We start from the raw sequence: 26,329 nt of genomic DNA on the forward strand, positions 1-26,329 counted from the left end.
TCTTGAATCAAACAAAAACTCAACACTTGACGAATGCAAGGTTGTCTGGTTATGAGGTGACGCATTTTGCAAGTCATATACAGATCAAGCGTTGTAATGTGCTGAATCCGGCGACATTGTTGCCGACTAATATGGAATCAGATGATGTACCACCACATGATTGCTATTTACGAACTGAGGAAGAAACGAAGGGTTGTGTTGACCTAAAAAACAGTCCATTGGCAGATCCCGATGTTACTTTGTATGTTGAGGGTTCGTGTTTCAAGTTGCCGAATGGTGATGTGACGACTGCGTATGCTGTGGTGACGTTGAGTACGGTTGTGGAAACTGCGAGATTAAGCCAGAATTCAGCGCAAGCGGCAGAGTTGATTGCGTTGACGAGAGCGTGTGTTTTGTCTAAGGGAAAGCGAGTGAATGTGTTTACAGATAGTCAATATGCGTTTGGTGTTGCACATAGCTTTGGTCGATTGTGGAGAGAAAGAGGATTTATGACATCGCATGGCACGAAGATCCAACACGGACAGCTCGTGAACGATCTTTTGGATGCACTTACATTGCCAAAGCAGGTGGCAATCATTAAATGCAGCGCGCACCGAAAGGTTACGGATGATGTTGGTCGTGGTAACGCGTTTGCGGATGAGATTGCTAAGGAAACAGCTAAGAATCTTGCAACCCGAATGTATGTTACCAGTTCAGTGAGGTGGCCGGCGGAGACTGGTATGTGTGAGGACACTGTTGAAAGCGTGAAAGCGATTCAGAATGAGGCCACCGAAACTGAAAAAACTAAGTGGAAAGAAAGCACGGGAAAGTTAGATGCGCATGGCTGTTGAATTGATTTGTCGGAATGTCAGAGGTGGATGTTACCAGATGCATATGTGCTAGCCGTTGTGACTATGGCTCACGGCTTGTCACATATTAGCGTGAAATGTATATGTAAGTTGTTGTCCCCTGTATGGAAGAATGATGGTATTGCTAAGTGTGCTGAGAGAGTGGTTAAGAATTGTATGGTATGTATGATGTATAATCCTGGCAAGGGCGCCCCCACTCCACCTGGCCATTTTGCTCCTCCTACATGTCCCTTTGAGGTTATCCAATTGGACTTCATCCATATGGAGAGATGCAATAACCTGAAATATGTTTTAGTTGTGGTTTGCGCGTTCTCAAGATGGATTAAGGCCTATCCTCTTAAAGATAATACTGCCCTGTCCACAGCGAAAGTCATACTGAAGGAATACTTTCCTCGGTATGGAATGCCATGGATTGTATGGTCGGATAACGGAAGTGAGTTTGTGGGGAGTGTGATGAAGAGTGTGTGTAAGGGCCTTGGAATACAACAGAAACTCCATAGCGCCAATCATCCCCAGTCGGCAGGTTTAGTCGAAGGGTACAATGGCACTCTGAAACTGAAACTTGCTAAGATTCAAGCTACGACTGGTTTGTCATGGCCCGATGCCTTGCCCCTAGCTCTCTTGTCGACCAGGGCGACTGTGCACTCTCGAGTAGGGCTTAGCCCATATGAGATTGTGTTCGGTCGTCCTGCGAACATTTGGGGAGTCCCGAGGCCTAAGGCATTTGATAGTCTCGAATACCCAATGTTGATTGATTATCTTCATGATCTGACTGCTAAACTGAGGTTAATTCGTCAACAGGTTTTTGAAGCTCTACCGGCACAGACAGAGGGTCCTGGACATCGGCTCCAACCGGGTGACTGGGTTGTCACCCGCAACTTTGGGAGAAAGCGCAATTTGGAGCCAAGATTTGTGGGTCCCTTCCAAGTTTTGCTGGCAACAAGGACTCAGTTCGGTTGGAAGGCAGAAAGAATTGGGTGCATGTCACCCACACCAAGAAAGTCCCGATCCCTTTGCCAACAGATTCTTGGGTTTGAACTGGAATTGCCGCAACGGAAACAGAGACCCCTCTACGTTTTGTGCCGTTTAGTGATGCTCAACCTGTAGGAAACAATTCATTGCAGCCAGATACATCTGTTGAATCGTCAGCACTGGAGAATTCAAGGCCTGAACTGTCATCTGATCGATCGAACGCTGTTTCGCAATCTGACCAATTATTTGAAGAACAGACTCGTCCTGGAAGAAGTAGATATTTCCTTCGTTCACGTGACAAAGACTAATAAAGAAATCCCTTTTTGCTTTTCTTTTTGAATTCATATTACCCCCTTACTGTTGTTACGAACATTATGAACAATTGCATCTTCTATTAATTTTTGAGTTCTTTTTCACGTGGGTTTCTCTTTTTCCACAGCTAGGAGATTTGTATTAAAATTGAATGTTTGATTAAGAAAACCTTTCATCCGGGTTGACCATAGGGCCATGCGGGTACTTCCTTCTGTTTAGCAGGTTCCAGACACTAGGTTGGTTACTTTTGTCGATTCTGGGGAACTCCTGGGAATTGATAATCGCTACTCAGAACGAAGTGCGTCAAGAACGTTACGGACGGTTTTTAGAGGATGGATTTCTCTAAGTTGTCGGAAGAAGAGAGGATGTCAGCTCAAAGATCGAAGTTGCATAAGGTTGTACAAACAAAATGCTTTCTGTTTCAGGTATTCCTGCTGTTTCTGACTGTTTCTATGTTATTGGTGGGTGGAGTGTATTTTGGAATACAGTCGTTATTGCCTTCCGCTTCACCTACTTCTTCTTCTTCTGAACTGAATTCTACTCCCACTGTTTCTCCACATTCCTTTCATCCTCTGCCCCAACATGAACAGGTTAGACGTGCAGAATTCATGAACAACTCCTTTGTCCAGCTCCTACATCAGCATCAGTTGGTGATGAATACTACTAACTGTTGGGTGTGTGGGTTAATGCCACATACCATGGATAGGGGTATTCCGTATTTGGTCCTTCCTTACAGCTCCCAGGGGTCAGCTCGGGCATTCCAAACTATGTTCCGTAGTGCACTTGATTCCTACCCCCATCGAGAGCCACGCTCTGCAGGTCTTGGTCCCGGCCCGTACCATAAGACTTTGGCAATAGCGATTGCTGACTTAGATAGAGATATTTTTGATGCTTCGCTTATTCCGGAGGAAGAGGTGCGAGCATACAAGGACCTGAGTAAGGCTGAGTATAGCATGTCAGTGGGTGATAGACAGCTTAAAAGCTCGTCTCCGATCTGGATCGTACCCCATCTCGGTAATTTCTGCTTGCAAGGTCTTGGTCGAAATCCGCGAGCTCAGCTTGGGAAGAGTGCTTGTACTGAAACATATGTTTTACCGATGCTCTCTTCCCCTGTTTTCCTGACTGCCAAGGGTACATACTTTGTATGTTACGATCGCGCATATACATGGTTGCCCCGTGACTTCTCGGGCACCTGTTATATTGCGAATCTGTTGCCACCGACTTTCACAGTTGCCTCGGACTATCACAAGATTAGAGTTGTGAGAGGCGTTATTAGCAAAGAGGACACTGCCGGTCAAGAAGCAGGAGACTTCTTTAAGGGTTTCCTGCCGTTTTGGGGACCTATGGTTAATAGTAGGAACCTGAGACAGTTGACTCGTGTGGTCGAATCGACTGCTAACATAACTGCAAGTGCTCTTGGTAATCTGACAGCAGAGCTTCAGGCGGATAGGCTTATGATATTGCAGAACCGTATGGTTCTAGACGTTGTTCTTGCAGGTGGTGTGTGCAAGGTGATCCATTCGAGTTGCTGCATTTTCATTCCTGATAACGCTCCAACTGTATATCAAGCCATCTCGAAGTTGCATAAGATCTCCGAGTCCATACACGTGGACGTAGGTGATTGGACGTTACTAGGATGGTTTTGGGGCCTGATGTCGACGTGGGGTTGGAAGATTCTGATGATCATCGGGGTTGTTGTCACGTTTCTATTCACTTGTTGTCTTTGCGTGCAGTGTGGTCCTGCCTTATGTGGCCTCTGTGCTACAACGTGTATAAGACGGCCATCTGTTACCAAGGAAGCATTGATGGATAGAATAATGCTACAGCAACATCTGAACGATCTGATGAATATCGAGATCGATTCTGATAAAGACTAGTGCTTGCCTACATGAGGGCAAAAGGAGCGTCTGAGGTTCCGTGAGAATCATAATGGCGTTTTTGACTTGTTCGAATATGGACGAGTTTGGTATCTATGAACCGCAAATGACGAGTTTAGTGGGTGTACGCGTTTTCGCTACGCTGCCTTGAATCGTTCGTCTTATTCGTTGGTTTCTTCATCTGAACCCACGGGTTCCATTTTAGATATGACATCCATTTTGTCTCTTGCCCTCAAGTAGCCAACGAACGGACACTGTCCGCTTCGTGACCCTGGTATTCCCAAGCTCTTGCGGAAGACACGTGTTTCTTTGAGGGTGTCTTTATGACGAGGGGGATGACACTGCAAAGGCAGATGGCCCCGCTCGAGGCTCATCTTGCCGTGCCGGTCTATTGTTTCAGTCGTGCATGCATTAGGCACGAATCCTTTGATCCTGAAATCATGCTTCCGATATTGCCCCCTACACTCTTTTTCAATCTGTTGTTTATCCTTGTTTTCCTTGGACCTGTTTCTGTCTCTTTTCTTAACTCGTTTACAGCTAGAATAGAATGTACTTAATGGTGGGATAACGTACTTTTACAGTTGGGAACCGGCGATGCTACTGTAATTATGTTCCGGGCTCCTGAATACATGAAAGCAACCCTTTTGAAGTTTACTGTGGGAATGAGTTGTAACCTTTTGTTCGCCATGTTGTGCCATGACTAAAATATGTATAAAAGGAGCGATCCACTGTTGCAATTCGAAGCAGTCTCTCAGAACCTACACGTAGTGCACTTCTTGCGATTTCTGTATCCCTGCAGTAAATAAACGCTGATCTTTGACGCCGAAGGAAGTGTCCCGTGTCTCTGTGATTTGTACGCCGGAACAGGTAACCCACGAAGGTTTCAGGTGTTGTTCCCTGGCACCGCTGGGCCTTAGAATAGCCCAGTCCTTCACGCTGCTCTCAGGGCAACTGTGAATTTGTGCTGCACCACAGCAGCGTATTCAAGAAAAATACGGAGCAGCTGTCCTTGCTCTGTCAAGAAGTACAGGATCTCTTGGCCAGGTGAGCCATAGGGAGAGCGCCTGCATCAGAAGTAGGTAGTGGCTATTAATCCTGCTACATTTTGTGCCAAAGAAGGGTGGAGGACTTTGTCCTATTCTAGATCTGTGCCTTCTCAACCTCTTCGGGAAAAAAGAGAATGCCAAAATGCTCACACTTGCCCAAGTCCTGTCTGCCCCTCGGAGTGTGGTCGGGAGTTCGTGAAAGTGATGGTCAGAGGTTGCAGCTCATCTGCGGAGGTAGGGGGTTCCAGTCTTACAGTACCTCGACAATTGGCTGTTGAAGGAGGGCTCACCCCAGGAAGTTGTCTCCTACCTACAGACTATGGGGAACCTCCTGCACTCGCTGAAGGTCGTTATCAACATGCAAAGTCGCACCAACTCCGTGTCAAATGCTCCCTTCCATTGGAGCAGTTCTTATCTTCCTGAGTGGCGAGTCCAGGATATTCAGGCTATGAATCCGATGTTTCTGCCTCTATCTTGCATTTTGGTGAGACTGACACTGTGGCTTTTGGGCCTCATCCATCCTGCTTGTTAATCATGCCAGTTGCATATACAGGCTCTGCAGTGTGACTTGAAGTCTAGTGGTCAGAGTAACAGGGGAATCTCAACGACACGGTTCCGATCTTGGGATAAAACTGCAAGAGATCTGCAGTGCTGGCTAACAAACCACGATTGGGTCAGTGACAGACCCCTCTGTCTTCCCCAATCAAATCTGACTGTAGTGACAGATGCATTACTCCTGAGCTGGAGCATCAATCTGGGAGAGGTGGAGATCAGAGGACTCTGGCCTCAGGCGGAGTCCAAGCTCCACATCAGCACGTTGGAGCTTCAAGTGAATAGCTTGGCATTGAAAGTCTTTCTTCCTTCTATCAGGGGAAGGCTGGTGCAGGTGTTGAAGGGCAATGGCACATGGTATTGCAACAAACAGGGTGGGGTGGTGTTGTGGACCCTCTGTCAAGAGGCCCTGCATTTTTGGACATGGCTAGAATATCAGGGCAATTCCCTGATGGTTCAATACCTGGCTGGCTCTCTGAACACCAAAGTGGACAAACTCAGCTGAAGATGCCTAGCGGATCTTGAAATGTGCCTCTACTAGAGGTGGCGCAAGGTCTCTTTCTTTAGTGGGGAGAGCCTTGGTTAGATCTGTTTGCCACCTCCAAAAACATTCAATGTCTGCAGTTTTACATCCTGGAGTTTCCAAGGTGACTCTCTCTCGGAGAGGCTTTTCTTCTTGAGTGGAGCTTTGGCCTCCTACGCCTTTCCGCCAATGCAACTCCTGCCTAGAGTTCTCAAGAAAATCAGGAACGACTGGGCCCAAGTCATTTTTGTGGCTCCAGATTGGGCATGAAGGGTTAGTTTCCAACGCTGTTGAGCATGACCAGCAGTCTCCAGTCAGGCTGCCTCCTCAAGAGGATCTTCTGTTACAGCAATGGGGGAGGGTCCTACACACCAACCAGCACACCCCCTCACCTTCATGTGTGGAGATTGAGCAGCATAGGTTGACAGCTTTCAACCTTCCTCCCGAACTCTGTGATGTTATTCTGGCAGCCAGGCATCCCTCCATCAAGTCGGTATACGCCTGCCATAGAGATAAGTTTGTATCATGGTGTGGTTTCCACAACATTGAACGCTCTTTCTGTACCTTTATTTGAGGTTCTCTTGTTTGCTTCCAGCGCGCACAATGCCGACGCATTGCCGAATTATGCCACCGGCGTACAGGGTACTTGAAAATCTTCCGGGTCCAGTCTGACGCCTAGGTAAAATTCTAACATAAGGAATCTGCAGCTAGAAAGAGTCTCTACCAAAGGTAAGTAATTTTTCATTACACAGTAGGCTGCCATTACCCAATGTGTAAATGTACAGTGCATGCAATTACACCTAGAGAAGTAGCAACTCATAAAATTGTTCATGCCATTTGGGCAGTAGTAAGACTGAAATCTTGCAACTTGCATACCTTTCTAGGATCACTACTGATAATGTTTGTTAATTTCAAAAAGAAGTTGAATATATATCACTCAGTTGGACACATCACCCCTTCTCCCTCCATGAAAAAGGTAACTCTAAGGTCAATACATCATTAGTTCTAGAAGGACACAACACCTTCAGATAGACAATGCTAGACACATCCTTTTAAAAGTACCATAAAGCAGGTGGCCACATTACACCATTTCAGTCCTGATCTTCTGGTTAACACAACCCTTTCCCACCTTTGGCACCTCACCCACAGCCGAATATACTGCGCTTATAGCATGCATATTGCTCCTGGCTAGCATACCACCAACGAACACCTCACCCACAGTTAAGCACCACACAGCTGAATGCAGAATTACCATCTGGATGCACCACCCGAGCTGAGAACATCATCATTTTCTGTATAAACGACCTGCAGCTGAAGACAGGTCCTCTCAGTTAGACATTTCAACTCCATCTTGAGATATCACCACATGTGGTCATATCATCCCCATTTTAAACACTATCATCTACTGGTTACATCTCTCTCCTGCAGGACAGTCTACACTGAGCTCCAGAAAACACCCCAGTTAAAATATTAATCCCACCTTGACCCACTACCCAGGGATAGCAGCACCCCAAATGGGAAAATCATCCACATATAAGCAGAATATTACAGGACACATACATACAGCCATTTAGAACCTTCCCATTAGAAATATTAGTCATGTATGCTACAACACCCTCTGCTAGAAACCTTACTCATCGGCGCACATCAACCTCACCAGGAAACCCTAGGAGGTCACTCAGTCCCGGTCATCTGTAACACCACATTTCATTTTCACGCCATGTTGGAGACACCATACCAGATGTGAAGTGTGTTCTTATACTTACCTACACAGCCACAGCACGGCTCCCACAGTGTCCCTAGGCAGAGGGCACACTCCCTGCAGCATGGACAGCCTGCCTCTTTGGGTTGGCACTGGCACAACTCCTGTGGAGAGCACCAGAACATGTCACAGCCTGCCCTGGAGGAGTACCAAATACAGCCACTGAAAAACTAACAGGGTTTTCTAGCAAAGACTAGGCAAAATACAAAGTAGGCAAAGTTTCTATTGCAAAAAAGTGACGCACTGGCGGCGCAAAGGGCTTGTGAATAACCACCCTGTGTTTTTCCCTGACTTAGCCCCAAGGCAGCAAGAAGGAAAATAAGTCACGGGCACCCAGTGTTTAATAGTTTCCTCCTAACCTCGCCATGTGAGACCATCACTTTCTTTTTACTGAATAATCAAACGAGCATAACCAATCCAGGAAAAGTACTTTGTTTGTGATTTTCCTTCAACAAGCACAATGTTAGATAGGGAGTAAAAGAGTGCTGTACGTGTAAGTGGGAGGCCTGGAATGATCCAATAGCCGTTCAGCAGCTGTGGAAGGTGTGACATGTGGGAGAGTCGCTTGGTTGTTGACTCCAAAGCCCACTGGAGCAGGGAGGTTCACAACAGTGACAGATGTGGTGCTCCGTTAAGAGATGTGTCTTTAGCTACTTGTCGAGTTCTTGGCCTCTCTTTTTAGGTAGACATAGTTGTGCTTCCAACACAATTATGGCAGCAACATAACCCATCCTTCATGTGAAATGTCAACATATCAATTTCATTTCTTTTCCCACTCAGCGTTATGACGTTAGTGTCGGTTAGCGTTGACATGACACTTGACTATCCCAATCTACTTACTAGCCAGTATGTTTATGTGAAGAAATGGTTAGTTGTCTCCTGTTGTTTACCTGCAGGAGGCACTTGCTGACGTCACTGGCGCATAGGGCTTTATTACAGCCATTCGCAGGGTAGATGAGAGAATAGCACATGACCGCCAGGATCAGCGCACAGCCATTGGGCCAGCACATCTTCATTCACTGCATTTATGGAAGTGCTGAAATAGAATTTCCAGGTATTCTGAAAGGAGAAGAGATAGAGAAAAGAAATTAAGTAGAAGTGAGAAATGTGAGGAAGTGGGACAGGGATTGACCAACCAAGATCAACACCTGATTCCCAGCATCCAATGCCAAGAGCTCACGCTTCTAAAATCCAATTTCTAGAGCATCCAAACGTAATACCATTATGCTCTGGGCACACATTTATATTATAACTATAATACTCCAGAGTCTAAATGCCTAGATCGCCTAAATATGAGACTCAATTTCTACAAAACCCAAATTCAGCACCCAGATAACCCACTTCCAACACTCAATATCCAGCACCCAAACTATGGGATGTATGACGTTACAACGCATACTTTTACAACGCCTACCTTTACAACGCATTTTTTACACCGCAACATCCATTACAACGCATACCATTACAACGCATGCCATTACAACGAATTCTTTGAAACTGACTTTACAACGCATTCCACTACAACACATACTACATTTACAACGCATACCATTACAACGCATAACATTACATTGCATGTAAGGTAAGTATTGGATAGTGTAGGGGTAAAAATTACTATTCTAACTCCAGGGGGTGCAACAGTAGGGTAAGTGTTGGATAGTGTAGGGGTTAAAATTACTATTCTAACTCCAGGGGGTGCAAAAGTAGGGTAAGTGTTGGATAGTGTAGGGTTAAAAATTACTATTCTAACTCCATAGGGTGCAACAGTAGGGTAAGTGTTGGATAGTGTAGGGGTAAAAATGACTATTCTAACTCCAGGGGGTGCAACAGTAGGGTAAGTGTTGGATAGTGTAGGGGTAAAAATTACTATTCTAACTCCAGGGGGTGCAACAGTAGGGTAAGTGTTGGATAGTGTAAGGGTACTATGTGTTGTAATGCTATGCGTTGTAATGGTATGTGTTGTAATGACTGTGTTGTAATGACATGCGTTGTAGTGGTGTGCGTTGTAGTGTCATGCGTTGTAATGGGTGCGTTATAAATGCATGCGTTGAAATGGATGTTGTGTTGTAAAAGTTTCGTTGTAATGGTAGTGCGTTGTAAAAGTTGTGTTGTAAAAGGTTGTTTCCCAAACTATGCACTCCACGATAAAAGCACTGGAATACAACACTATACGCCAAAATTACAAAGCCATTCTGGTGCTAATCCTATGCTTAATTTTCACAATGTCTCCATTTACATCTGCCTGGTATCCACAAAGATACATTTCTAGCAGGCATAACTGCATTTACCTCTGTGTAAATGTATGCCACGACTTCATACAATGATACAGTTGTAAATCCAATGCTGGATTTCAGGAGTGGGTGGATCAAGGCGTGGCTGGTCGTGAGAGATTGTAGATATTTACAAAGTCCTCTTCGACCCTTTCCCCACTTGGAAATGGTTGGAGATTTGCCCTGACACAAAGCTATAGTAGATTCACTTCCAGGTTGTGAAGGGGAACAGAAACATCTCCAAAGTTGGTGAGTTTGCAGATGTAAGATATTTGCCATAAGAAAAATGTTTTTGCTTAGGAAAAAAAAGGAAAAAGAGTGCAATTATCTAAGGGCCTGCCTTTGCCAATTGTGTAAATATGTATGCTGTAGACAATTACACATTGGAGAAATAGCAACACGTAATAATGTCACACAGAGGCACAACTAGAGACAAATTTCGGGTGGGGTGATAAAAGTTTCGGGGGTGGGGGTTTGATTGTGACCTGTGAAGTACTCGAATGCGACTGGCTGCTCAAACAGTGTCTGTGTGTCAGCCCAGCAAGCTGTCTCAGGCGGGCTGTCACACACAACGGGGGGGAGGGGGGTGGGGTGGGGGGTTTTAAGGGGGATGAAGCCTGTTGAGCCCAATGGGCGTTGCACGCTTGATGTCACATGTCTTTGACAGTAGTAAACAGAAAACCTGCAACTAGCTTAGCTTTCAAGACTATTACTGCCAATGTTTTAGAATTCTAAAAAAGTAGCACGTTTACAGCCATTTGTACGAGAATCTTTCTGGGTGCACATTTTCTTTTTTTGTGTGAGTTAGACCGTACATGTTTAGAACACTCAAATCTAATAAGCAAACTCCATAAAAAACGGAATCTAACAATTAATGGCCAGCACCCAAATCAAACTGCAGTGCCAACGTCAAAGCACACCCAACACCCAATCAATCAATCGATCAATCAAGGAATTTGTAGAGCGCGCTACTCACCCTTTAGGGTCTCAAGGCGCAGAGGGGGTCGCTACTGCTCGAACAACCAGGTCTTGAGTTGCTTCCTGAAGGCAAGATGGTCCTGTGTCAGCCGGAGGTGGGTGGGGAGGGAGTTCCATGTCTTGGCTGCCAGGTAGGAGAAGGATCTTCCTCCAGCGTTGGTTTTGTGAATCCGTGCGACGGTGGCGAGGGCGAGGCTGGCGGAGCGGAGCTGGCAGGTAGGCGTGTAGAATGCGAGGCGGTTGTTGAGGTACCTGAGGCCCGCGCCGTGGAGAGCCTTGTGTGCGTGGGTGAGGAGTTGGAATGTGATCCTCTTGCTGACGGGGAGCCAGTGCAGGTCCTTCAGGTGGGCAGAGATGTGGCTGTGGGATGTCCAAGATGAGTCTTGCCAAGGCATTCTGGATGCGCTGTAGTCTTGTCTGGAGCTTGGCTGTGGTCCCGGCGTAGAGGGTGTTTCCGTAGTCCAGGCAGCTGGTGACGAGGGCCTTGGTGACCGCCTTCCTGGGTGCGGTGGGGATCCATCGGAAGATTTTTCGGAGCATGCGCAGGGTGTTGAAACAGGACGATGAGACGGCGTTGACTTGCTTGGTCATCGTGAGGGAAGAGTCCAGGATGAAGCCCAGGTTGCATGCGAGGTCTGTTGACTTGGGTGCGGTGCCCAGGGCAGGTGGCCACCAGGAGTTGTCCCAGGCGGAGGGCGAGAGTCCGAGGATGAGGACTTCCGTTTTGTCAGAGTTCAGCTCCAGGCGGCTGAGCTTCATCCATTCCGTGACATCCTTCATTCCTTCCTGGAGGCTGGTTCTGGTGGTGGCGGGGTTGTTGGTGAGGGAGAGTATCAGCTGTGTGTCGTCGGCGTAGGAGATGATGTTGAGGTTGTGTTTGCATGCGATGGCTGCGAGGGGGCTCATGTAGACGTTGAAGAGGGTGGGGCTGAGCGAGGATCCTTGTGGGATGCCACAAATGACTTCGGTAGCTGCTGACCGGAATGGGGGGAGGCGGACTCTCTGGGTTCTGCCGGCGAGGAACGAGGTGATCTATTCTAAGGTGGCGCCTTGGATTCCCGTGTCGCTGAGGCGTTGTATCAGGGTGCGGTGGCATACCGTGTCGAAGGCTGCTGAGAGGTCTAGGAGGATGAGTGCGGCGGTTTCCCCGTTGTCGAACATAGACCTGATGTCGTCGGTGGCTGTGATGAGGGCGGTCTCGGTGCTGTGGTTGGCTCGAAAGCCGGACTGTGATGGGTCGAGGGATCCGTTTGTCTCGAGGAAGGCGGAGAGTTGTTTGTTGACCGTCTTCTCAATGACTTTGGCAGGAAACGGGAGGAGCGAGATGGGTCGGAGGGTCTTAAGGTCCGTGGGGTCCGCGTCGGGTTTTTTCAGGAGGGCGCTGAGTTCGGCATGCTTCCAGCTCTCTGGGAAGGTGGCTGATGCGAAGGAGCTGTTGATGACATCGCAGAGTTGGGGTGCGATGATGGAGTCGGCTTTGTTGAAGATGTGGTGTGGGCATGGGTTGGTAGGGGAGCCGGAGTAGATGGTGTTCATGGTGCGTGTGGTGTCTTCGGTGCTGACCGGGTTCCAGGTGCAGAGGGTGGCGGTTGGGTGCGTTGGTTCAGTGGTTGGGTCGTTGGTCTGTGAGCCGAAGCTGTTGTGTATGTTGGCGATCTTGCGGTGAAAGAACAAGGTGTGTGAGTCGCAGAGGTCTTGCGAGGGTGTGATGTCTTTGTTGCTGGCACTGGGGTTGCAGAGCACTCCTATCTTACACCAAATATCCAGTGTAACCAAACTTAACACATGCCTAAAAACACAGATCAAAACTAGAAGCAAAGCACTACATCTCAAAACTCTAAACCCATCATCAACACACATTCCTACATATAAATATGTTGTAATACCTTTATTGATTATAAGGTGATGATCAAGGAAACAAAGCAAGGGCCATGCACTACTATCAGCAAGGGCCATACACTACTACTAGTTTACATGTTTTCATACTACATACTACATGTCGACAGGTTGTGCTAGCACCTCAGTGGTAAGACAAGGATCAGAGTCAAAGTAACACAAAATGGGGGCAAGTGTTTACTGCACTTGGTAAACGCCTACACCATAGGCTGAGGTATTTACTAAGTGCATGGAATATCTCTTATTCGAAGTCTACCCACATCTCAATGGGGCAGCGTCGGATTGGTAATGAGGGCACTCGGGCAATGCCCGAGGGGGCGGTGTCAGGGCTCCAGCTGTGGGCTGCTTTTTGAGCAGCTTGGGGGCCGATTTGGGCGGTTTCTGAGTTGTTCCATGCCACCAACGGCCCAGTTGGGTTCTGATTGAGTGGCCTTTCTGGAGGTAAATGGGCGTCCATTACCTCCCTTTTACCAAGGGGCAGAGGTGTCACTCCTTTTGTTTTGCTGGTCCGGCCCATTAATGTATGCATATTGAGCGGGGTAGGGGCCTGAGCAAAAGTGGCCTCCCTCGTCTTCAGGTGTGTTTCATCAGTGTTAACTAATCCTTGCATTTTATTTTTAACGCTTCCCCCACACCTTTTTAATAACATTTCGCTGAAGCAGTGTTTTGCGGCAATGTAATATGCAAATGTGGGCCACTTTTTTTTGCGTGCCCGGGCCGATTTTCAATCCCAATCCAACCCTGCAATGGGGCATAACCTGCGGCTAACACGTTTATCACACTGAAATCCGCAAGTTTTGTATTTTTATTGCCATTTTACCCTCCAGAATTCACCCAGATTTGCCTTGCGAATTCTGTTGGAAGAATACAGCAGGGAGGCGATAGTTATTGGACAACTCCGAATTCCGATCAAGAACTGGCCTTCATCTCTGAACTCTGAATCGAGACCAGAACAGAGTTTAATTTGCAAACCTTTTTTGCGTGAGTCTGCTGCTATTGCTGCCAACTGACAACTTTTCGTAACGTAATGGTTGCTATAGTCCTGTTTTCACCACATGCTTCTTTCATCTATCAACACAACCTCCCTGGCCATTTATCTGACTTTTGGAGGTTCGTTTTCATTCCTGCATTCTCTATTTGCCACTGTTTTTCTTTCTTTCTCCTCCTTCTCTTTTTATCCTTTCTACCTGATTCTGTCTAGTTCTGGGTCAAACTCTGAGGATGAAACATAATTCCAATTCCCAAAAATGAATGCTGGTGTGTGGGCCCAGGCCTCTTATCACTGTGATAAGCAGAGCCACCATCACGCACCCATTGCATTGATAGCCCCAGACCCTCTGCTGCCTCTTCTCATCTCAAAATCCCAACTGTCAATGCCCAGCATTCAAATGTAACACCAACTTCCCAAAAGACCCAGGTGTCTGTCAAAGTCCAGAAAACACAGAACCAATGTTCAGATTCCAGATCCTCCAAGTAGGGATTGGCAGTAGGGCTACTGCCAATCAACCTGCTGCCAAGCATCTAAACTCAAAAACAAGAAACTAGAACCCTAATCTTTGCATCCCGAGCTTACCACCCAAATTAACAAAAGTTTAGTACCAACACTCAGCATCAAATGTTGATTACTTCCTATTTAATATCAGCTATCAAGAGCATCCATGTGCAACACCCTCTTCCAACAGCCAATGTGTAGAAATGGGTTCACTGATAGAATATCGATGGTGAAAACACTGATGGTAAAAATATCGAAAAAAATATATAGATTGTAAAAATATCAACTCCCTATAATTAAACAGGTAAGTACAAAAATATCAATCAAAAATATCAAAGTTAAAAACATAGATGTAAAAAAACATCGATTTAGAAATATCAATAAAATAATATATATTAAATTATAAATTATTAATATTACCTTTAACAAAATTAATTTAATTTGATATACATTTTAACTAAATATAAACATTAAACTTAATTTAAAAAAATTAACACACAAATATTATATTGTATACATATACATATATTTACTTTAAAATAATTTATTAACTAAAATCTTCACTACATTTTTAAACGTTTAAATTATATAAAAATAAAATATATACATATATCAATATTTAAAATAAAAACCCTTCTATTATTAATTAAAACATTAAACTGATAAAACAAAATTAGAATGCATATTTCACAATACAATAAATACAACAGTAGGGAAAATGTTGGACAGCAAAATAATTACATGTACTATTCCAACTGCAATGAGTGCAACAGTAGTGAAAATGTTGGATAGCGGAGGGGTAAAAATTACTATTCCCACTTCAGTGAGTGCAACAGTAGGGAAAGTATGTGATAGTCGCGGGGTAAAAATTTGTATTCCCTCTCCAATGAGTGCAACAGTAGGGAAGGTTTTGGATAGCTGAGGAGTAAAAATTAATATTCTCACTCCAGTGAGTGCAACAGTAGGGAAAGTATTGGATAGTGGAAGGGGTAGAAAATACTATTCCCACTCCAATTAGTGCAACAGTACAGAAAGTGTTGGATAGCAGAGAAATATAAATTACTAATAACATTTAAACAATTAAAAAAATAAAAATTCTTAAAAATAAGCAATATTTAAAAAATATACAATTAAATATAGGAAACTTATAAAAAGAACACATTATAATGTTAATTACATAAAACAAAAAGATACATTATAAATAAATTAATAAATACATTTATAAACAGTAGTTACTTAAAAGGAGAAAATAATAACAAACAAACAAATTATTTAAAACATGAATGTATTTATTGTATTTCTATCCTATAACACCACACAAATAAAAAAAGATATGAACATTTTTATTTACATTTATTTCCATAATTAACATAATTAACCATGAATAAAAAATACAACATTAAAAAAAGATAAACATTCATGAATAAGAAGACCGGCTGACAGTGTACCCTGTAATGACCTAGCACCTGATCTGTTATCCCTGGTTAATATATGTTAAATGGAAGTTCCCCCTAGGTCCATGTGTGCACACTGTTAATATACCCACTGCCACGGTGCAACTCAATAATGGATAATAACAGATTAAAAAAAAAGCAAAGGTGCACCACTAAACAAATAAGAACAGAAGTAATTGGTCTATATCCATAAAACTTTTCTTTAGTATATTCTTTTATTCACAAAAATTCTTGTTCAAAAGAACACAGCTGACGTGTTTCGTCCAGTAAAGGACTTCTTCAGGGCTGAAAATGTAACAAACATAAATATACACATAAATATGCACATATACATATGACATATAAACACTACATAATACAAAGATAATGATACAACATATAAAGCCATTGAGATAGGACTGCTATATACAAAACTTAGGATGTCATATGTTGTATCATGATCTTTGTGTTATGTAGTGTTTATATGTTATATATATGTGTATATTTATGTTTGTTAAATTTACAGCCCTGAAGAAGTCGGCTGTGTTCTTTTAAACATAAACATTGTTTGAGTATACATTCTTTAACACTATAATATCCATAACATACACCTAAAATTAATTACACAATTACCATAATTACTAATTCAATAATTTCAATTAAAATAACAAATAATTATTATTATTCATCTTTAGGTTTAAAGCATTTTTATTGAAACAAAAGGAACATGGGGAAGGGGGAGTAGGAGGTTAAGGTTACATACAACACCATGAAAAGAAAAAGAAGCGTGTGTCAACAGTTATGATCAAGGGGAGGTCGGAGGTCCAGGAGGGGAAGACATCAATTGTAAGGCAATAAGGCAATGCACATAACCCTCTCTTGTTCCCCAACCCCCCACCCAAAGCTGAGCGCGAGTAGCTTACAGCGATCCAACAAAACTCAACTCAGTCCCTTCGAGCCCCCCATCCCCAGAAAGAAAAAAAAGAGAAAGGAAACAATACCCCAACCCCTTCGTCCAATGGCCCGTAGTAGAATAACCCGCCCCAAACAGCCTACCCCCGCCCCCTAATCCCCTATTCCCTCTTCGTCCTAATCCGCCGGGGCTGCCGGTGGCGTCAGCCTAAGAAGACGAAGGTACCTCGGGCAGGTGAGTTCCCGGAATTCCGTGGACAGTAGCGCCAGGAAGGGTTGCCATAGTTCCTCGAACTGATCTACATTCCCTGCCACTGTAAGCGACATCTTCTCCATACCCAATACCTGCCAGAGTCTATGTAGCCAACCAGTAATGGAGGGGACAGTGGGGGTGCGCCAGTGGACAAGGATATTCTGGACCGCTGAGCCTAGCGCAATAGCAATCTGTCTACCTCTGCGGGACTTCAGCGGGTACATTAGGTCATTGGGAAGGCCAAACAAAACATACGCTGGGAAGCGCGGCAGCTCAATCTCGAAATGCCTATCTACCTCATCCAAGACTTCCTTCCAATAAGCAGTCAGCACTGGGCAAGCCCAAAGAATGTGCGACAGGGTACCCTCCTGTCCACAGCCCCGCCAGCATCCCTTGTCAGTATGTTTGTGCATTTCATATAGCCTCTCCGGGGTGTAATACCAATAAGTGGACACCTTAGTAAAGGTCTCCGTAAGCCCAGTGTGGTATGCAGAATGCCTCGCCCGATATGCAATCTTGTCCCACTCCTTGTGGCTTAGTGTCCTGCCCAATTCTCTATGCCAGCGCTCCCTCCCCGGGTTATGATAGTGAAACGTTGGGGGTTGGAGGAATTTATACAGATCGGTAATGAGCTTGGCGTCCGAGGCCCGGGTCACCAGCCACCGCTCATAAGGTGTGATTTGACGGGCTGCGACGTCACGCACTTGGGGTTGGAGAGCCCAGTGTCGGACCTGCATGTAGCGCAATCTGTCCATCTCCGTCAGGCCAAAGTCCTGTCGGAGTTGTTGGAAAGAAATCACGCCCTCCGGCCCGTAAATCTGGAAAAGTGCCCTGCAGCCTGCACTCACCCAGTGGGAAAAAGCTCCCGGCTCTAAGCCCGGGGCAAAGTCCGGGTTACCAACGATAGGTGTAAACAGTGAGGGGAAGGTAGTTAATTCACAGGGCTCGCAGACCGCATCCCACACCCGCAGGGGGACCCGGGTGACATAAGAGGCATAAAGATTAGTCTGGCGATGCGCGCGGCGCAGGAATGGAACCTCCTGGAGGGTACGGCCCGCCACCGCCTGGTCCTGAAAGAGCCAGTGCTTGTCGGATTCCCACCTGCTCCACTCCACCAAGTATCGGAGTTGCGCCGCCTGAAAGTACTTCCGGAGATCCGGGATACCAAGACCCCCCGCCTCCGGAGCAAGCGTGGAGAAAAACCATCTTCATCCGTGTTTTGCGACCCTGCCACACAAAACGGGAGATGTCAGCCTGCGCTTGCTGTATCCAACCCACAGGGGGCTGGAGAGGTAGAGCGCGAAAGAGTATAGGATCTGGGGCAGCACCGTCATTTTCACCGCTGCGATACGGCCCAGCCACGAAAGCAGGCCCTTGCTCCATCTGCCGAGTTCCTCTTTAATCTTCCTGCTGAGGGAAGAGTAGCTAGCTGTAACCATTTCAGGCAGCGAGGGCGCTAACAGGATCCCCAGGTATGGCACCGTAGACGAGGACCACTGCATGGGGAAAAGACGCTGAAGGTCTCTCCTGGTGTCCGCGGTTAGCGACACGTCCAGTGCTGCCGATTTGGCCATATTCATTTTAAAGCCGGCCACACGTGCAAAGGCGTCCAGTTCCTGGACGCAAGCAGGGAGTGACCTCCTGGGGTCGTCCAGGGTCAGCAGGACATCGTCCGCGTAAAGGCTGACAGTATGGACATATTGACCCATCTTAACCCCAATAGCGTCAGGATTATTGCGAATCCTCTGGGCAAACGGCTCCATATAGAGGGCGAACAAAAGCGGCGAGAGGGGGCAGCCTTGTCTCGTACCGCGCTCAATGACAAAACTGCCAGAGCTGTGCCCATTGACCCGCACCGACGCTGATGGTCTTTTATAACAGTTGAAGACCATGGTGCGGAACTTCTCGCCGATTCCCAGTTTCCTGAGAACCAGCTCAAGGTACGGCCAATGAACTCTGTCAAAGGCCTTCTCCGCATCCACTGACAGCAACATCCGCTCCCCCGGAACGCGTGAGACCTTTTCCAGTATGTGCGTCACTCTCTTGGTGTTGTCAACCGTCTGTCTACCGGGTACAAAGCCAGCTTGGTCCGCCTCCACTAGGCCCGGCAGGTGTAGTCCAAGCCTGGACGCTAGAATCCCCGTGTAGAGCTTAAGGTCAACATTCAAGAGTGAAATAGGCCTGTACGAACCACACAAGGTCCGATCCTTCCCGGGTTTCGGAATGACCGACACAGTCGCCTTAAGAAGGTCCGGTGGGATAGCGCCCGGTTCGGAGAAGGAGTTGAACAGGCGAGTCAGGATTGGTGCCACAGCGGAGCAGAAGGTCTTATAGAACAAGGCCGTGTAGCCATCCGGGCCCGGGGCCTTACCGTGCTTCAGTCGCGCTATAGCGGAGATGACTTCATCCACATGGATGTCCCTCTCTAGGTGGTCCGCCTGAGCGGGCTCTAACACCGGGAGGGCCACTGACTCCAAATAGTCCTCGGCGTCCCTCGGTGAGGAGGGCTCCGCGGCATATAACGCCTCGTAGAAGCTACGAAAGGAGTCCGACACCTCAGCGTCACCAGAAACAGTAACCCCATCCGCACCCACTAGTTCCTTCACCACATTACGTTGCTGTGCAACCCTGAGCCGATGGGCCAGGAGCTTACCACACCTGTCTCCCCCCGTGTGAAAGGCATGCTTCAGGCGCAAAGCGGCATATTCTGCCCGATCTAGGTCTAGTGCAGACAGGAGTTTTCTCGCCGCTTTCAGCTGCCTCCAAACTCGAGGAGCCCCAGTGCGGCGGTGAACCTGCTCAAGTTCTCTGACCTGCGCAGTCAGTTCATCCCTCTTACACTGCCTCTCCCTATTCTCGGCCGAGGAGATGGAGATGAATTCCCCCCGGAGGACCGCCTTCAAGGCCGCCCACTGCGTCGCCTGAGACGTGTCGGAGTTGCCATTGTGGACCAAATAATCCTGAATGACCTCCCCTACGCGCTTCACAACAGACTTCTTATGTAGAAGAGTATCACGAAGCCGCCACAACCCTCGAGAGGGGGAGGCCGCAGGCCATGCGAAAACGCCGGAAACCGGCGCATGGTCGGACAGGGACAAGACCCCGATGTCCGCCGCCGTGGCGGCCGTGCGTAGTGGGCCACTCACCAGGAGGTAGTCTAACCGCGAGTAAGTGCGGTGCGCGTGGGAGAAATAGGAATAGTCGGTGGGGTGCATAGCGCGCCAGAGGTCGTGCAAATCCATCTCTGCAATCCGGTCTTGCACCGCGCGGGAAAGTTCCCCCGTCTGCGGGGAGCGTTGTGCAGACCTGTCCATAGCTGAGTCGAAGACGATGTTCAGTTCTCCCCCCAGGACAACATGGCGATCGGGCGAGGCAGTGACGTCCACCAATACGGAATCCAGGAAGCGATCCTGGTGATCATTCGGGCTATAAACGGAGCTTACCGTGAAAGCAATTCCCCCAAGTCGCATGCGGTATGCTAGAAGCCTCCCCTTTTGTTCGGCATACTTATACAGCACCTCGCCCCTGAAAGAGTTAGCTAAAAGAATGGCTACGCCTGCAGTCTTGGTCGCCGCTGAGGAGAAGAGTTGGGTGGGGAACTTGGCAGAGCGCAGCCTATGGCAATCCTTGGGCAGCAGATGAGTCTCCTGCAGAAGGCATATGTCCGCTTGCGTCCCCTCCAACAGGGATAGGACCGCTCTGCGTTTCACTGGATTATTCAGACCCTTAACATTAAGGGTCACTACCTTTAAGGATGGCATCTCACCCGGGGAACAGAAGCGCTATGTAGCAAGCAAGGGATCAGCGGGGGGGGGCGCATGGGGCAGGCGCGCGGGAAAGGCCAAGACAGGCCGAGCGTGTGCATGGGCAACATCGGACGGGACCCCCCCAACAACAAAACAACTCTTACACCCTCCCAAAACATACTCATGGCAACTAGCCAAAACCAAAAACAAGTAGAAACACCCCATTGTCTCAGTCAAGCCCGAACGGGCAAGTCCGTAGAAACCAACCAAGTGGACGTTCAGCCACTCACCTCAAACCGCTCCCCCCCAACCCCCAACCCCCGGCCCCAACCCAGCATCGTAGAGGCTAAGAATCTCTCCCCCAGAGTGAAGTTAGGCCGTCAAGGCCACGCCATTGGAGTCAGGCAAGTTCCTGGCCGCCGTTCTCAAAGCTTCCGCCATATCCGCCCTGATGGTGGGGGAATCAGGGCGACTCGCACTCGCCGGTGATTGTCGCCTCGTCGATCTCCGTCGACTCCGTCTCTCTGGGCACCTCCACGACGGCGTCGCACCGTCCTCCTCCGTGGCTGTGAGTCCCAATACTCCGCAAATGTCTTGCAGGGAGCGCAGCTGGTGGAGCGCTCCATTCCATCTAAAGATCAGACGGAAGGGGTGCCCCCAGGAGTAGGGCGTCTCATGTTCACGCAAAAAGTCAGTGGCAATCCTGAAGGACCTGCGCTTCTGCAGCGTGATGGCGGACAGATCTTGGTAGAGCGCCACAGGCCTCTCCCTGAAAGTTAAAGGCTGCTTCTTTCGGGCCTCTGCCATGATGCGCTCCTTCAAAGGAAAGTCGGGCAAGAACGCCAAAATATCCGGGGGGGCGCCGATGACTGGCGCTGTCGGCCCACTCTATGCGCTCTGTCGATGCGAATCGGGAAATCTGTATCTTCCCCCAAGATCTCACGGAACAAGTCCTGTAGATAGGCCACCAAATCGGTCCCCTCGTCTGCGGACGGGACTCCCCGCGCCCGGATGTTGTTCCGTCTGGACCTGTTCTCGAGGTCTTCGGAGTGGGCCTGGAGCTCGACACATTGCTCCCGGAGGCGGAGAACTTCCTGTTGAAGATGAACTATCTCTTCATCTCGGCGCTGGGCCGCTGTTTCCACCGTGTCAACTCGCTCGCCGAGGCCCGCTACCTCCCTGCGCACCTCGCGGACCTCGCTGGCCACTTCCTTCTTTAAGGTCTGGAAGTCTTCCTTGAGGGAGCTAAATAAGTCCTCCATAAAGGACCTCGTGACCGGCGGTTCGCCTCCAGTGGCGTCTGCCGAGGCCCGGGAGGATCCCGGCGACGGTTGTGTTCTGTCCCGAAGCTGCTGGGCCCTGCCAAGCATGTCCGGCAGGGTGCGGTCCCCCTTCCTCGAGCCTCCTCTTCCAGACATCTTGACCGCTGCAGTGGGTAAGGCTCAAGTCCGGCCGCCGCAGAGGCGCCCAGTCGTCCGTGGGCACCAGATGTAGAGTCCGCACCGAAAGCAGGGGTGCTGCGTCACAAGCGACAAAATGGCGGTCCGGCCCGGGCAAAGCCAGTCGCGACACCCAGCCAGGGTGGCGACCGGGGGCCAAAGCTAGGGTCCTTCCGTAGTACTCCCCTCGGGAAGTTAGTCCGGGAGCCGAGGCAAAAGTGAGCACCCGCCCGCCAGAGGCACGGGTGGAGGTCGCCAGCGCCAGCTCTTCAGGGGCAAGATGGCGGCAGGGCGGGGCCAGGGAGAGCGGCCTGGGCCGGCAGGACCACCGGCGGCCCCCGGGGCACAGTAATCAAAGAAAGTCCGTAGCCAATGCCCCACAATGTCACCGGAGGGCCCATATAGGCCGGCCGCCGTGAGGATGCCTTCGGCCTTCGCCTCCAAGTCGGGGGTCCGCACCACACCGTGTGCCATCGTCGCTAGCGAGGGGCCAAAGCGCCAACTCGGGTCCAAAGTCCGCTGTGCCTCGGCGACACCGGCCACTTAGACACCGGATGGAGGGCTCCGTTGTTCCTCGGAGCGCGGCGGGTCCGATCCCTCGGGATCGCCAGCTTTCAGCACCAGGCCCAGCCGAGGCGCCTGGACAGCACTGCAGTTCGCTCCGCCCCCTAGGCTCTCCTCCGTGCTTCGATCTTTGAGCAAACTTTCGAAGTACTTCCTCCGGGGCGATGTCAAGTCAAGTCAAGTCAAAGAATTTATATAGCGCACTACATACCCAGAGGGTTTCAAGGCGCTTAGGAAGGGGAGGAGGATTACTTGTCAAATATCCACGTTTTAAGTTGCTTTCTGAATGCTAAGTGGTTCTGGGCAAGGCGAAGGTAAGCGGGGAGTGAGTTCCATGTTTTAGCAGCCAGGTATGAAAAGGATCTGCCTCCCATGGTGGTCTTGTTGATGCGAGGTACAGTGGCGAGGGCTTGGCTGGAAGAACGTAGTTGGCGGGAGGGGGTGTAGAAAGACAGTCGAGAGTTGAGGCATTCTGGACCGATGTCGTAGAGTGATTTGTGTGCGTGGGTGAGCAGTCGGAAAGTGATCCTCTTATTGACGGGTAGCCAGTGGAGGTCTTTAAGGTGACCAGAGATGTGTTCGCTGCGTGGGATGTCTAATATGAGTCTGGCTGAGGCGTTTTGGATTCGTTGGAGTTTCTTCTGGAGTTTTGCGGTAGTACCTGCGTAGAGGGTGTTTCCGTAGTCCAGACGGCTCGTGACCAGAGCGTGGGTGACTGTTTTCCTTGTTTCGGAGGGGATCCAACGAAATGTTTTTCTGAGCATGCGAAGAATGTTGAAGCAGGAAGAGGATACGGCGCTGACTTGTCTGTTCATTGAGAGTGAAGAGTCCAGGATGACGCCTAGGTTCCGTGCGTGGTCTGTCGGGATGGGTGCTTTTCCGAGGGCTTCCGGCCACCAGGAGTCGTCCCATGCGGAGGGGGATGTACCTAAGATGAGGACTTCTGTTTTGTCTGAGTTCAGTTTCAGACGGCTTTGTTTCATCCATTCGGCGACTTCTTTCATTCCTTCGTGTAGGTTAGTTTTGGCGGTGCTGGGGTCATTGGTGAGAGAAAGGATCAGTTGAGTGTCATCCGCGTAAGAGATGATGTTGAGGTTGTGTTGGCGTGCGATGGCCGCGAGGGGGCTCATGTATACGTTGAAGAGGGTGGGACTGAGAGAGGATCCTTGTGGTACGCCGCAGATGACTTCAGAGGCCTCGGACTTGAATGGTGGAAGGCGGACTCTCTGGGTTCTTCCAGTGAGGAACGAGGTGATCCAATCAAGTGCTTTTCCTTGGATTCCGATGTTATTGAGGCGTTGTAGGAGGGTGCTGTGGCAGACTGTGTCGAATGCTGCAGAGAGGTCAAGGAGGATGAGGGCGACTGTGTCTCCATTGTCCAGTAGAGTACGAATGTCGTCTGTTGCTGCGATGAGGGCGGTCTCAGTGCTGTGTTTTGTTCGGAAGCCAGATTGTGAGGGGTCGAGGGATTTGTTGGCTTCGAGAAAGGCGGCAAGCTGGTTGTTGACTGCTTTCTCGATGACTTTGGCCGGGAATGGAAGCAGCGAGATGGGGCGGTAATTTTTGAGTTCGGTGGGGTCCGCTGTGGGTTTTTTCAGAAGGGCGGTGAGTTCAGCGTGTTTCCAGTCTTCCGGGAAGGTGGCGGAGATGAAGGAGCAGTTGATGACGTCTCGGAGGTGCGGTGCTATGACGGAGTCTGCTTTGTTGAAGATGTGGTGAGGACATGGGTCTGTGGGGGATCCTGAGTGTATGGAATTCATCAGGCGGATGGTGTCCTCAGTGGAGATTGGGTTCCAGTCGTTGAGGGTGTTCACGGGGGGAAGATGATCAGCAAAGGGTGGTAGGGTGGGTTGGTTTCCGGGTTGGTTGTCAAAGCTGTTGTGGATGTCTGCAATCTTGTTGTGGAAAAATGAGGCTAGGGAGTCGCAGAGGGTTTGAGAGGGGGTGATGTCGTTGGAGTTGGCCGAGGGATTGGAAAATTCCTTGATGATGTTGAAAAGTTCCTTACTGTTGTGAGCGTTGTTGTCAAGACGATCCTTGAATGCTGTTTTCTTGGCTTTTCGGATTAGTTGATGGTGAGAGCGGGTGGCGTTTTTGAAGGCGTCCTTGGTGTTGGTGGTTGGGTCTTTTTTCCAGGCCTTTTCAAGGGAACGGCAGAGTTTCTTGGACTTCTTGAGATCATCGTTGAACCATGAGGCCTTCTTGCTGCCAGGTTTGTTTTGACGTTTTTTTTTCAGTGGTGCTAAGGTGTCAGCGGTGTTGGATAACCATAGGGTGAGGTTGGTGGCGGCTTCGTTAGCGTTAGAAGAGAGTGCTGGGGTGTTGTGAAGGAGCGATGCGGAGATTTGGTCCGTGGTGATTTTGTTCCAGTTTCTTTGCAGGGATGGTTGGAGGTGGGTGCTGGGTTTTGGTTTGTTGTAGGTGAAGTGAACGCATCTGTGGTCAGTCCAGAGGAGGTCCGTAGTGTGGCTGAAGGAGACATGGTTGCTGGATGTGAAGATGGGGTCGAGTGTGTGACCTGCGATGTGAGTGGGGGAAGTGACTAGTTGTTTAAGTCCGAGGTTGGCGAGGTTGTCCACGAGGATGGCGGTGTTGCGGTCGTAGATCTTTTCGAGATGAAAGTTGAGGTCTCCCAGAAGGATGTAGTCTTTGGAGGGGAGCGCGTGTGGAGGGATGAAGTCCGTGATGTCTTCACTGAATTTTGCGCGGGGTCCTGGTGGTCTGTAGAGGAGGGTGCCTCTGAGTGTGGTGTTGGGGTCGATGTGGATCTGGAAGTGAAGGTGTTCGGAGTTGGAGAGGTTGGCGTCAGAGCTGGTTGATATGCGGATTGATTTCTTATGGACAATAGCGATTCCTCCTCCTGTGTGGCTGGTAGTCAAAGTGGTATCAATGTGTGCGCCAGGAGCTCCGGCACAAGCCTCTCACCCGCTGGGCAGCTGCGGGGGGAGAGAAGCGCAGAAAACGGGGCTCGAGCTGAGCCGGGCCGGAGGAGCTACGGGAGGAAGCGTCCGCTCACCCCGCCATCTTGGCCACGCCCCTCTATTATTCATCTTTAAAACATAAATTACTTCACACCCTTCATACCATTTATTCCTATACACACCACAATATACACCTAAAATTAATTCCACAATTACCATAATGAATTACTAATTAATTAATGTAAACTAATTAACAAATAATTACTAATTAGTGTTTACAAAAAATAAATTACTTCCCACCATTCACACTATTTATACCTATAAATACCACAACAAACACCTAAAATAAATTAATTGGAGAATTACCATAATTAATTGCTAATTAATTCATTTAGATTAATTACCAACTAATTCATAATTCATCAATAAAAAACTAAATTACTTTCCACCCTTCACACCATTTACACCTATAAAAACCACAACACATACCTAAAATTAATTACACAATTACCATAAATAATTACTAATTAATT

At 48.3% G+C, this 26,329-nt stretch overlaps 2 protein-coding genes across 2 annotated transcripts in view; one reads left to right on the forward strand and one right to left on the reverse strand.

Annotated features, from left to right (window-relative positions):
* The window catches only part of LOC147716816 (twisted gastrulation protein homolog 1-A-like), an 89,046-nt gene that overhangs the window by 33,825 nt on the left and 28,892 nt on the right, over positions 1-26,329 (reverse strand). Inside the window, exons 2-3 of the mRNA XM_086923759.1 lie at positions 8,783-8,951; positions 7,897-7,996 (exon numbers count right to left, since the gene is read on the reverse strand). Coding sequence (XP_086779885.1) covers positions 7,897-7,996; positions 8,783-8,908 — 226 coding nt within the window. The 5' untranslated portion in view covers positions 8,909-8,951. The remainder of the gene's footprint in view (positions 1-7,896; positions 7,997-8,782; positions 8,952-26,329) is intronic.
* LOC147716817 (endogenous retrovirus group PABLB member 1 Env polyprotein-like) lies at positions 2,465-4,009 on the forward strand. The gene has a single exon (XM_086920440.1). The coding sequence runs from the start codon at positions 2,465-2,467 to the stop codon at positions 4,007-4,009; it is 1,545 nt and encodes a 514-aa protein (XP_086776566.1).

The sequence above is a fragment of the Lissotriton vulgaris genome, chromosome 5 (assembly GCF_964263255.1).
Source record: "Lissotriton vulgaris chromosome 5, aLisVul1.2, whole genome shotgun sequence".
Taxonomy (NCBI): Eukaryota; Metazoa; Chordata; class Amphibia; order Caudata; family Salamandridae; genus Lissotriton; species Lissotriton vulgaris.